Genomic DNA, 13,746 nt, shown 5'->3' on the forward strand with positions numbered 1-13,746 from the left:
GTACCCAAATTGTGTGGCTGTTCTCCTTGGGATAGCCCTAAGTATAAGATGTTGGAGGTCGGCTAAAAACAAAAATCCGTATGAAGTTTGGGCATGTATTTGTTGTGCTGGTTACTCATTAAGTAATGACAATGTTTGTAATTCAGTGTTCCACTGAATACTTATTCCATATACAGCTGTAAATGATGGATAATCTTTCTTAAGCATTGCTGCACAATATGAAAAGGAGAATGATAACAATAAATATATCACTTGTTCTAAGTTAAAGGAGAAGGAAAGATATAATCACTGGGGGGTTACCTGATACCCGAGGTTGGTGCTTCTGTTAGCAGAAACCTGCACTGGCCCAGGGTACTTACTTTTTTACCGTGCATGCTCGGGCCCTAGGATTGTGAAGAAAGAAGCCAGGAGGAAGAGGATCGCTCCCGTGCAGGTACCCCGAGCCGGTACAGTTTCCTTCTGTAAGTGATTAAAATCACTGTGGGTTGCCTAACATTTTGGTGATTATACTTTCCTTCTTCTGTGAGCGATGTACCACAAAAGGGGGTGGGGTTTAATTTGAACATCATTATCATTTATGTAGCATCACCAATGTACACAGCATACAATAACTCATAACAAACGGGTCATGCAATAATTTAACAAACAAGCTTATAGAATAAAAATAGGATCATTGTGGCTATAACAGAAAATTATTGAGAGTTAAGGCTTTTTTACAAATGAATAGGGTAAGATCAATTGCGGGATCACTTCCCCTTTGATTTTAATGGCAGTTGCATGCATAGTCAGCAACTGGATAGTGATTATTGCTGGAAAATGTGTCTATATTGAGTTTGCAGCCAAAGTCACATCAGTTTCAGCCATAACTTTTCCCAGGAGAAGTAGCAGAATGAATATGCACTGGGAGCACCTGATTGGCCTTTTCCTTGTGATCCAACAGGGGAAGTATGAGAAGCCAAGCCCTGGCCTGGTCATACTGCTTAGGTCCCTAATCTTTTAAGGCAAAACATCTCAGCAGTGACACAAAGCATTTACATTTTTGGAATTCCAGTGTTAGTGAGAAAATGGAAGGGCATTTAGTTTAGGATGCTAGGTACTAGTAGCAGTATGTTTATCTACAGCATATTGGGTGATCACATTTCACAAAGTCCTATAATGACAATATATAGTATACAGTCTGCAGACCTAAATTTCTATAGGAACTAATCTGTACTGCCTGTACTGCTTGGTAGTCAGGCATAGATTAACCTAGCTCTGTTTCCCTGTGTTAAACTATCTCTGGAATGCTATAACTGCTCACCCTCCTCCAACACTAAATCTGCCCCAAAGAGACTCGGCTAAGGAACATGAGAGAAAGAGCAACCCTTTAGGTGTATGAGCAGATTATATTCTTGGTATCTGTGTTTAAAGGACTGTTAAAGGAATATGCTGATCAGTTATGAATTTCACAGAAAATGAAAAAATATGTTGTGAGTTGAATAAGAGTAATATAATATAATAACTGCTTTATAAATGAGGTACATAGTAAAACTTGTTTTCTGCAGTATTTCTTTTTAATGAGGCCACACATTTCAAATATTTCATTGCATTTTTTTATTGTAAATACTTGTACCTTTATTGCTCACTTTTATTATATTTAATATTTGTATTATTTTTTTTTCTCTATGTAAAGTTGGGAGGAACACGGGTCAAAAAAATTTCATTACAGTAATGATGCTTCATTGTTATTTGTATATGACTATAAAACTTAAAACTGGAGTGCACTATTTTACCGTTGTCTGGTTTTAGAGAGGCAGTATGACAGCTGAAACTCATTACTACATAAAATTCTGCTAATAATGCTAATGGCAAAATACTGAAACTAAAATGAAATATTACTGAACATAACATAAACACAAAGTTAATGTAAACCATAGGGTCTTTTTCATCTGCAAAATATCTTTTATGATACCCCACCAGAAACATTTACCACTAATCCTTATAACTCTTTTTTTTCAGAATAATTTAGGCTACTACTTTATGTAAAAATTTTTTAACTAAGGTTTTGTTTTTTTTATATATAAATAATGTAGGGTGTATGGTCTGTCTGGGTCAGTCCACCTTCCTGAGATTTAACCACCCAGCTGAAGCTCACTGGATGAAAACCATGATTCCTTCCACTGGGAGAAGCCCTGCGCCAGGCTTGTACCCATCAGGTAACAAACTTTACATATTTAGTCTTGATAGGCTAATCCAGCTATTATTCAGCTATAAGGGCTTATACATACAGGCCTTTCGCTCTGCGTTTGGCATTTACATGCTCTTATGTTAGTACAGGTTGGTAAGAAAGAAGGGGCTGCATTTTGTCCTGCGTTCCCCTCCAATGGAATCCAGGAGAACTCCACCACAAGGGAATGCAGGGTGAAACGCTGATGTGTATGAGCCCGTACAGTGTAGATATGCTGTGACTGTAAAAATTAAATCTGCTGCATACTTTTTTATATTTTGTTAAATACTTTGAAAGGGTCAACAATAACCCTAATATCCTCATTTGAACCTCCTAAAAATGTTAATGTTTCACTCTATTTTTTGTAGATTCTTCTTCCTCCTTGCTAAATGGTTCTCGTGATGCTGCATACCCGAGAACTGTACCTTCCCATACCTCACTAGTAAGCTCCATTGAAAAAAATCTTCAGGACATCATGGACTCGTTGGTTTTAGAAGGGCCTGCACCACTGAGCAGGAAGCTTTCCCAGACCTCACTTAACCATATCACCCCTATGACCAATGGAGAGAACAGACGGTACTTGCTTTCATCTCCAACAAGTCCACCTTACTCAAACTCAGGTTATGACAATACCTCTCCACTGTCTTCTCCTGGAAGTGGAAGTCTCACTAGCCCCTCTCCGGGTCAAGATGCAGGAACGCCAACAGCACCCCCTGTGGTGCCACTTCGAACTTCTAGCTTTAGCCATTCCTTGCCACGACCAGTTCCTACCTATGGAGGAAGCAACCTTGACTTGCGTTCTAATCGCAACACAGGTGGTGGGTCTCTGCTTAGTCCTTCAAGCCCAGCAACAGGAAGCAGGATGGGGGGACTAAGTGTGCCAAGCAGTCCACTCCTAGGTAGTAAGTTTCATCACCAGATCACAGACCGCCCAACCAGCCCTTTTAGACAGGTGGTAGGACCAACACGGAGTCTGCCACCAGAGAGTCCAAGACTTGGGCGGAGGAACTTTGAAAGCATGAGGGACCTGCCTCCACTTAGCCCTTCTCTGCCCCGAAGAAGTTCATCTAGCTCCATTAAACCTGCTCCAGACAGCCCATCTCGAGTTCCAGACAGCCCCAGCACTTTAGGGCGACGTCGGGTGGGAAGTGCTAGCTCTCCTGGCACAGAAAATAATGCAAGTACAAGGCAGATAAGGGAGCGCAGCCCATCTCCCTCCTCTCTTCAAGAGACCTCTCGTCGACTAACTCCAGCTTATAGCCTGGGATCGCTTGGGACCCCTTCACAAAGCCCCAGGGCACAAAGAAAAGGGCCTGTGCTACGGGAGCGCAAGAACAGCATCAGTGAAATTTCTGGCAACCAAGAGGAGCTAATGGACTACCACAGAAGGCAGAGAGAAGAAAGACTTAGAGAGCAGGAAATGGAAAGGCTGGTAAGTATATAGCAGATGCTACAACCTGAAATGTAATTTAATTAAACCAATGTGTTCCAGTCAAAGTGACATATTTAAAAGTAATAAGTCACTAAAATATACCAAATATTCAATTTAACCATAGAAACCGGAGGAAAAACTGCAAACGTGGGTAATATTTGCCCTGGATATAATTTTGCAACAGCCTTTTCTGGAATTTAAACTGTTGGCTGGTTGCTAGTTTCCACTTACCGTAGCAACCAGACAGTATTTTGCATATAATATGAGTAGATGTAAAGTAGAGGGTGTGAATAGAAAAAGGATACAAATATTTATAACAATAAAAATATAGCTTCAGAGTTCTTTTTTCTGGTTGCTGGGGTAATTGAAAGCAGATAGCATTTAAGGGCTAAGGGCATTCTGAACATCACTGTAATCTATGGAAAACACTCTTATCATCATCTCTCAGTGCGGAAGCCCAATGCCTGAAGCATGCAAAGATGGGATGCAGCATAAAACCACTGTCTACTAAAAGTTCATTGTTAGCTCAAGTGAGAATTATTGGGTTTATGTGAATATGTTACCATCTACAAAGTGTGTGATGGGTTGATTTTTGTTCTTAAATGAATTGATCTCTCTGAGACACATAGATGTTGTCTTTAAATATATTTACAGTTTAAATATATTTACAGTTTTCAATTACAGTTTTTCTGTGACATTTAGTACAAGTATGGGATCTGTTATCTAGATACTTGTTATCCAGAAACCTCCAAATTTTGGGAAGACCATCTCTCATAAACTCCATTTAATCAAATAATCCAAATTTTTCTGTGGGGAGCTGTAATTTCACATTTTCATAATTCTGCCCCTTAAAGGAGATGTTCATCTTCAGACGACAGTCTGAATTTGAACAGCCCCTGTCAAGAAAAAATATTTTTGTAAATCATCTTCAACATTGAAAATGTTTAGTTATGAAGCTACAACCCAAGATCAGCGTTGCTGATGGGCTCTCTTCCTCTGCTCTATGCTCTCAGGGGATTTCCCTGATGAAGACTTGGCAGGCAGCTAAATAAAAAAAAGTCATGGCTTCCCTCTCCTACTTCATTTGTATCTATGATACCATTGGCTGGCAAGATTCAGCCAATCCAATCAACAAAATGCAAATAAAGCAGGAGAGGGAAAGGAGAGAGACAGTTAGCAGCACGGATCCTGGTTTGTAGCTTAAAAGCAAAACATTTTAAATAATAAAGATGAATTACAAAAATGTTTTTCTTGACAGAGGCACTACAAATTAGACTTTTATCTCCTTAAATGTATGGTGATCCAAATTACTGAAAGACCCCTTTTAAAACAAAACTCCAGGTCACAAGCATTCTGGATTACAGCTCCCATACACGAAGTATAAAACATTATAACAGTATAAAGCTTTATTGTACAAAACAGAGTGAAAGGTAGCAAATCACCGCAATAATATCCTGGGGATAGCCTGTAAATATGGAAAACATTAGTAGGAATACAATTAGGAAAAACATGAGTCTGTATGCAGTACTTAGGTGTTTATTATAGGTAGCTCTTAAAGCAGTACTTTTTTCTAGAAAAAGGTCACAAAGTCACAAGGTAGACTATTCTTCTCAGTATGTGATATTACTCTTTAGCAGCTGTGGGTTGATATAATTAATTAATGGCACATAACTGCCCACATTAGAGAGCCTGGATATCCCCGTTCTGCATAAAGCAACACAATTGGTACACTGAGCTTTACATGACGCCTAAAACTCCTCTTTACCTCGGCCATTTGGAGGATACATTTTGCTTTCTTATAAAATCGTTGAAAATAAAACCTGCTTCATTGATTTTTCATCAAAAATAAAATTAGTTTGTAAACAAATTGATGCTTCCCATTCCTGCAGCCCAGGTTTACTTTTCAGATGCGTGCGTTATGTCTAAAATTTGTTAGGTCATTTACTGAAATTTCAGGTTTTTTTTTAACATTACAGTTACAGTGTTAAAGTGGCCATATACGTGCAGATGTAAGCTGCAGATTTGGCAGTTTATCTGTCCGTGTATGGGACCCTCCAACAGGCCTATCCAACAGATATCTGGTTGAAGATTAGACAGGTTTAATAATCCCGTCTGGACAAGGGCCACATCGGCTTGTTAATGAGGTCCTTGCCCTGACTGCCTGCATCACCATCATTGTAAGAGGATGGACAAATTGGTCAAAGATTTGGTGACCTTGCCAAATGAGCAGATCTTTTAATGTATACTGGCTCTGCCCAGCTGTATGTGTCATACTCTGCAAAAGGAAAAATCCAGCTTGAAGAACTACACAGATGTAATTTTATTTAAATCTGTGTGGCCCAACACCTTGCACTTATTATTAGTGTCCCATACAGACAATGGCACACTGCATGATTTCCAGAATTTTGCTGGTCAGACACAGGACCTTTCCAGTGTAGTTATCCCTTGGAAATGCCTATTGATGCATTTCTGAGTGATAATTGACTGACTAGTGTACCAATAGGATGATTACAAATACAATGGTGATAACATTTCCAATCACTGGAGGGGCAATTCTGTGTGTTTTGCTGGCAGCCCACAGAGCTGGAAATTGTGCATGCTGGAAAACACAAATCAACCAATGTGCCATTTCCTCTGTATGATCTGGTATCTGTATGTTATGCAAACAAAGAATGTTCAGTTTTTTGCTATATACCTTTTCTATGTTATGCAAAGCTGTAAGTGTTGTATATAAATGAGCAGAACTGAGCTATTGTGAATAGGCTTAGTGTCAACTAATTAGCTTCTGTTGTACAATATAGATTCAATTTTAAAGAGCTTCCTTTCACAGCTACAAAGCAGCCTCATTGAGGGTCACCAGATGACTCCTGCACTGCTGCTACCAGCACTTAATTAAAACTGGGCTGCCACTGGGAGAGGACTGGAATTTAGTCAGGACGCCGGTCTTGTAAGGGGTTAAACCAGTGCATACCTTCTGATGGTCCAGAAAAGGCGTGGGGCTTGCTTTTGTGTAAATTGGACACATTTGGGCAGGGATGGTCTATTTAGAGAACCATTTTAAAAAAAATACTGGGACATCATTCTGTTTGGTTGGCAGAGACCACCCCAAATTTATGTTGGCAGGCAGGGGAATTATGATACAAGTAATCAGGCAAATTGACATTAAGCATAGTTGTATTAGAGTGGCTAATTAGTCTGTGGTGTAAGTGAGACCCTAGTTAATGCATCTTATTCCTGGAACATGGCAATGCTCCCAGTGATGACCAAGGACCAATGCACAGAGATCACTCTTTTAGACAAATCTGCCTTCTAGCACAACACAAGTCTACAGCAGGGGTGTATTTACCATATAGCCACCTGAGGGCCCCTGCCTAGGGCAACAGCTTTAGGTGGGCAGCCCACAGGTGCCTATATGAAAAAAAACACTAGAGAAAAAAAAATGTGTCGATTTGATCCAGTCCAACTCTGGGTTTAGGTGCATGTATCAGTATGCCAGCAGGCTGGAATGATTTTATTTTTCCTAGAGTTTTCTAGAGTGTTTTTTTGACTGAGGGTGAGGGGTGGTACACTGTGCATGCACCAGCTGTCAATCGATGGGTACCAATTTACCCTAGAAACCAGATAGTGAATCAGAAACACAATGGCTTAAATTCCTTCTACTGTAATGGCAGTTTGGTAAAGTATGTATGGGGTGCACAGCACACTGTTCTGGCCAAGAGACTGCTTCACAATTTGAGCATTACATGATTTAGGAAATCAAAGCATCCACTTATCTTTGCAATGCAATTTCTAAGTTATTTTAGCCAGTTTTACCACAAGAACAACATTTAGCGGTGTCTATGCCTCCATTTGTAAAGTCTCCTTTATTTTGATCTTTTATACCCCTCACATCAAATATAAGTTGCAGTTATTATTGTTTTGGAGACCTTTTATTGCTTGTGGATAGTAGATATGACTAGAAGGTGACCCAAGTGCTGTAGTACAATTTTAAAAGGATACTTAATATATTCTGCTGGTTAATATTTTCAGAATAGGAAAAGGTAGAAATGTCCCGTGTGTGCTTGGCAGTGCAAGGTCAGTGTGTGAGAATTAAATTATATAGTGTGTTTGCTGAAGAGGTTAAATTCATGGCCCTACCCTAAATCTTGTCAGTCAGCTGGCTTGGGGAGGGGTGTAGATAGGGAGCTGTAGTTTTTTTGAGGCACACAGCTGCTCTGATTTAATTCCAAGGGGTCTGTATGCAGGATGGATCGGCAGCCATTCCTGTCTCCTTTCCTCTCTGACATGGCACCCATGGATGATGTGTGGTTTTATCTGCTAAACATAGTACGCAGGGGCTTGGAAAGCAAGAAGGTGTCTGGAATCAGCAAAGAGGTATACAGTGTTTTTACAGAGTCATATGACAGTGCATCCTATTAAAGGGGGACAAATGCTTTCTTGAAATTTGTGTTTCAGTTTTCGATTTTATGCAGCCTGGGTAGGAAATTCACTGCCAGAGAAATATAGAATATGGTTATCAGGTTATGATCAGTTTTATTGTTTTTGTGTTGTTGGTCTAACTGGCAAATGACAGTTTCAATAGAATTCTGCAAGCAGAGTAGTCAGCATCTCTCTTATCAGCACCTTTTTATTCAATTGTGCTAGTGCATATTTATTTTATTATCTTTTTAAATAAGATAAAGATGATAGATAAAGATGAGATTTTTTTTTTAATGGAGCCATGGTTATATCATTTTATTGATCCTGCACGAAGAGTCTTCATGTCACCTTAAAGTATGGATAGTCAGATTTATTTTTTTTTAGTTCAAGCCTCACTTGTAGAGGACATTTAGTAAGGGCCCTTTAACTAATTTACATGTTTAAATTTGAAAAATGTAAAAATTGCATAAATTGTAAACAAATAATTGTTGTGTTTAGTTCAGCTGAACCAAATATGTTAAGTCATGTTAAGGGTTCATATCAGGTTCAGCTGCATTTAGAACTTGACCAAATCATACAAAAAGTGCCTGGATGTGGCTGAAACACAGTTTCGTACGATTCCCAGACTGTGTGTGGGCTCCAAATTATCATCCCGATAATTTTTGTACCATGGCGAACGGTGACTTAGTCGATTGGACAGCTTTGGAAATTTTGGACGGATAATGATAAAATCTGCGGATGTATTGTGTATCTGACTTTCTCCTTGGGGGACCTACAATGCATTTCCAGGAAGTCCCTTTCATACGATTGGTGTCTGCCAACTATTTCATATTCAGAACATCCATGTTATTTTTAGTACTTTATCCTACAATTTCAGTCTGAATGTTAGTTTGAGAGCGTTGCATTTAAATGTAGAATCGCTATCCGAACGTTTGTCAGCATGGCCACCTTAAGGAGCTGAACTTCAATTACATGCAGTGTAAGGGCTAAACTCCACAGGAGACTTTGTAGGAAGGTGTCGTATGGACAAAACACATCCTACAAGTATTGATCGCTGCATGCTGCGTCTTCATCTAACAAGATAAAATCTGATGGTGTGTGGCAGACTTTTTTTTTTCCTCATTGAAATGCACTGACTGTCGGATGAAGATGCAGGACCTAAACTCACCATCCGACTATCTGATCTGACTTTACATTTCAGCTGTGGAGATCATATTTTTTAGGATCCTACAAAATCTTGTGGTGGTGCATGACAAGATCAGATGAAATCTGACCCTGTGAACTTCACTATAGGGGCACTGGAGATCTAAACTCCCGTATGTACGAGACCTACCGTAAGTCATACAACAGTGAGGAGCAACACTTTAAGAGAGCAGATTGAAGTACAGGTCTGCCTTGCAGAAATTTGCAAAGAAACTAATTTCGTAAGGTGGGCACAGGTTGCTTATATTTCTGCACCCATATTTGCACTTAGCACTGCTCTTACATTTTGGAATTTAGCCTTCTGTTAAGGATGCACCAGATCCAGGATTCAGTTTAACTTTTGGCTGAATCCAAGCAGTTTTTGCAGAATCCAGATTTATCAAATTCTTATAGTTTAGATACGGTTCAGCAGAACACTTACCCTAATAAAATGCACTAAGTTTGCCAGTAAAGGAAAACTTGACCCCCAAACAATGTAGGTCTCTATAAAAATACAGTATATTGCATAAACAAGCCCATATGTAAAACCCTGCTACATCTAAATAAACCATTTTCATAAAAATATACTTTTTTAGTACAGGTATGGGATCCATTATCCGGAAATCCATTATCCAGAAAGTTTTGAATTACGGAAAGTACATCTGCCATAGACTCCATTATAAGAAAATAATTCAAATTTTTGAAAATTGTTTTCTTTTTCTCTGTAGTAATAAAACGGTAATAAAACCTTGTACTTGATCCCAACTAAGATACAATTAATCCTTATTGGATGCAAAACAATCCTATTGGCTTTATTCAATATTTAAATGATTTTTAGTAGACTTAAGGTATGGAGATCCAAATTACGGAAAGATCCCATATCAGGAAAATCAGGTCCAGGTCCTGAGCATTCTGAATAACAGGTCCCATACCTGTAGTATGTGCTATTGGGTGACCATTAAATGTTGATTTTTGCTATAGATTACTGCGCCTGGGCAAACCATGTGTTTTAAGCTGGCCATACACGTGGCGATCTGACGATGTTTCGTGCGAACATCGTCAGATCCGCCACACACAGTCAGGGCTGAAACAGCAGATAAGGAGGTAGAAACAACAGGATTTCTACCTCCTTCTGCCGATTCAGCCCTGACGGCAGATTTTGGTCAGGCGCCTTCTATGGCGCCCGATCAAAATTTTCTAACCTGGCCGATCGGCGAGTCGTCCGATATCAGCAGCTTCCTGCGATATCGGTCGACTCGCCGACATGCCATACACGCACCGAATATCGTACGAAACGAGGTTTCTCAGCCTGTGCTTAAAGGGGAAGGAAAGGCAAAGTCACTTGGGGGTGCCAAAATGTTAAGCACCCCCAAGTGACTTTAACCGCTTACCTTGTACCCCGGGCTGGTGCCCCTGTTAGGAGAAAATAGCACCAGCCCGGGGCACCTGGAGCGCAGCGCTTCCTCCTTCCGCTTTCCACTTCCTAAACTGCCGGTGGCCGGGCATGCACAGTAGAGCGAAAAAGCCGACTTAAATGTTTAAGTTCGGCTTTTCACTCTACTGCGCATGCGCGCGCAGCGAAGCCGGAAGGAGGAAGCGCCGGCAGCTACCCCGGGCTGGTGCTGTTTTCTCCTGACAGCGGCACCAGCCCGGGGTAAAAGGTAGGCGGTTAAAGTCACTTGGGGGTGCCTAACATTTTGGCACCCCCAAGTGACTTTACCTTTCTTTTTCCTTTAACTGCAGGCATAGAATCCGCTCTTTGTGGTGTTAGTTTTAAATGTAAATATGCAAATTTGGTGCATTCCTACCTTAGGGTAATGTCCTATGGGTAACACAAGTCTCCCGCAATAAATGTTTGCTACGGTGGGCGACTAATCTTCCCGAAAAGCCTTTCCATCCGCAATAAAGGGAATCTGCTACTTTGTCAACCTCACTAAACAAGCAGATCTTAATGCATATGGCCAGCTTTAGGATACATTCGAATCTGTCAAAATATGTTGGGATTTGAACAAAATTCTTAGCCAAACACTGGTCCATAATCCATAATTATTATCCTTCGCTACTGTTAGTGTTTCCTTGTATGTGCCAATCAGGCCCTTTAATAAACAGAATCAAGCTGTACAAAAAACTGTAACCTGTAAAACAATTGGCTTGTTTAGTCTCCTCGTCTCTTGTAGTTTGGTTTAAAGCAGAACCAGTCTGACATTCCTGCAAATTCCTGCAAGTTAGACTCATGTGTTACTAATATAAAATGTGGGGTCTGACTCACACTCTCGTACAGGGTAGAATCAGATTACAATCTGACTTTCATACACTGCTACACTGAAGAATCAGATTACAGAGAAAGCAAGCACGGCAAGCCAATCAAACGGCAAGGTACTTATCTCGTTGCTTAGATCCATTACCGGTTCATAGCTCTCAGTGGGGCCAAAGCACCTGTTTGGTAACCAGTTCCTTTTCCACCAAACAATGCATTATATGCAGCTATGATTTCAGTGTATTTTGCTTTCATGCAAAAACTGAATAAATCATTCACTCCATATCTACATTACTGTTACCTATCTTAGTTCTTTTAAACAGTAAGGAATAAGCAAAACCACATTTTTTCATAAGAAAGCCAAATAAATCATCCACATTAAAAATGTTATGGCCGAATAGGTGTTGGTCTGTAAAAACAGACTATGTTTGTACAAGCTGTTCATAACAATGTGTTTTTCATTGCTTGCTTTGTTTTAGCTACAAACATGTTGTTTGTCTTCTGTTCAAGGACTTTATCTGGCTATGTTGGTTGGTTGTAGTTTGTTATCATGGCTTTAACCCTTATTGGCAACTTAGCTAGTCATTTTCAAGAATGGCATACCTGAAATGATTTGGTGCATCGTATTTACAACTGAGAGTATCAGTGGGGAGGGCAATCTGACCACTCCCCTAGAAAAAAATTAAAAACTTGCTGAAAGAGTACACTGCTGGTAATTTTGGGTTATTCCCCGAAAATGCTCACTGATGCATGTTTGAGCGTTAATGCAAGTGCACCGCTAGGGGTACCACAATTAAAGGGCTATATAATGGAAACGTATTTGCAGTGAGCCCATCCATGAGCCCACCCATGATCACCCATCCATGAGCCCACCCATGATCACCCATCCATGAGCCCATGAGCTCAAATTTACATGGGCAACAAGGTGCCCAGTAGAATATTGTGTCCTGAATTAACCATGGGTAATCATGCAGAGTAACCATTGCTGCTAGAACAAGGACAGCCACCATGATTAGGGACAAATGGCAGTCACACACTCCATGCTGTATTGTAGCCTGGATCTGTCAGGATGTGCATTGTTAGAGGAATGCAAGCTTAGCTGCTGCTTGCTCCTTTCTTTGCGTGAAAAGAGATTGTCAAATAAAGGCTAGGTTACAGAGGGTTTTATCATCAGGCCTTAGGGTGAAGACAAATGGAGCTATTTAGTAGCAGTTACTTGTCACGGCTACTAAATGCCAGAAAATACCCTGCCATGGACAGTACTGAGAATTGCCTCTGCTAAAACAAACATGGAGACAATAATCAGTAAATAATCAGCATTGTCTATTTTTGTAGCCATGACAAGTAGCTGCTACTAGTACTAGTAGTAGCCATGACAAGTAGCTGCTACTAGTGTGTCTTCACCCTAAAAAAATGGATCTTTAGGGCACTGGAACATGGGGGGAAAGAATTTACACTCTTGCCAGTGGGATGGCATTTCAGGGAGATTAGTCGCCTGCAGTAGAGAAAACTTATTGTGGGCCCTTGTGCCTGTGCCCTAAAGATTAATTTTTTGACATTTTTTATCATTGTTATATAGTACTACTAATTATGTTGTATACATTTTTATCTATGGCCAGTCTCTGTCCTGTTGGGATTATCTTTGATTTATAGATATTTTTAAGCACACTGACTGAAGACATTCTTCTGTACTTGGCAAGGAATTGTACGTACTCTATTATACAATTTAAATTTTGTCCTGATTTAAGAAAAACAAATTCACACATAGCAACTGTGTTTTACTTACATGTTACTTGCATGCACGGCAGCATGTAAGATTTAAATGGCTCCCCTGTGAGGGAGGGGGGAATGAACACGGGTGGCAATGCTGAACAAGCAGGCAGGTGTGCAGGTGAGCTGATAATGCAGCTATGTACGTGAGAGGCGTGAAAGGGAGGAGCAGATAATATACAGCCCCGGGGCATGGTGAGTCTGTAATGCAGGTAGGAATCCTACAGGTAGGATTTTATGTTGATTTGGGGCCTTCATGTTTACACTGAAAGTTTCCTTTGTATTTGTTTGTCTTTCTCTTAAAGTATGTCTCTTATGTAATATTGATTGCCTTTCCGAAAGGTCACTCAGCTATGCGTGTGTGTGTGAAAGTTAAACGCCAAAATAAGGTACAGTAAAGAAAAAGCAGCATAAGTTAAAGCATTACATTTACATATCATTTTAAATTAACCCACTACAATAAGTTCCTACTATTTTTTA

The 13,746-nt window shown here is 40.1% G+C and overlaps 1 protein-coding gene across 26 annotated transcripts in view; it reads left to right on the top strand.

Annotated features, from left to right (window-relative positions):
• The window catches only part of phldb1 (pleckstrin homology-like domain, family B, member 1), an 89,023-nt gene that overhangs the window by 45,936 nt on the left and 29,341 nt on the right, over positions 1 to 13,746 (top strand). For all 26 annotated transcript variants that reach the window (XM_012966174.2, XM_031904873.1, NM_001130332.1 and 23 more), the window contains 2 exons: positions 2,073 to 2,195; positions 2,575 to 3,638. In XM_012966174.2, coding sequence (XP_012821628.1) covers positions 2,073 to 2,195; positions 2,575 to 3,638 — 1,187 coding nt within the window. The remainder of the gene's footprint in view (positions 1 to 2,072; positions 2,196 to 2,574; positions 3,639 to 13,746) is intronic.

The sequence above is a fragment of the Xenopus tropicalis genome, chromosome 7 (genome assembly GCF_000004195.4).
Source record: "Xenopus tropicalis strain Nigerian chromosome 7, UCB_Xtro_10.0, whole genome shotgun sequence".
NCBI classification, from domain to species: domain Eukaryota; kingdom Metazoa; phylum Chordata; class Amphibia; order Anura; family Pipidae; genus Xenopus; species Xenopus tropicalis.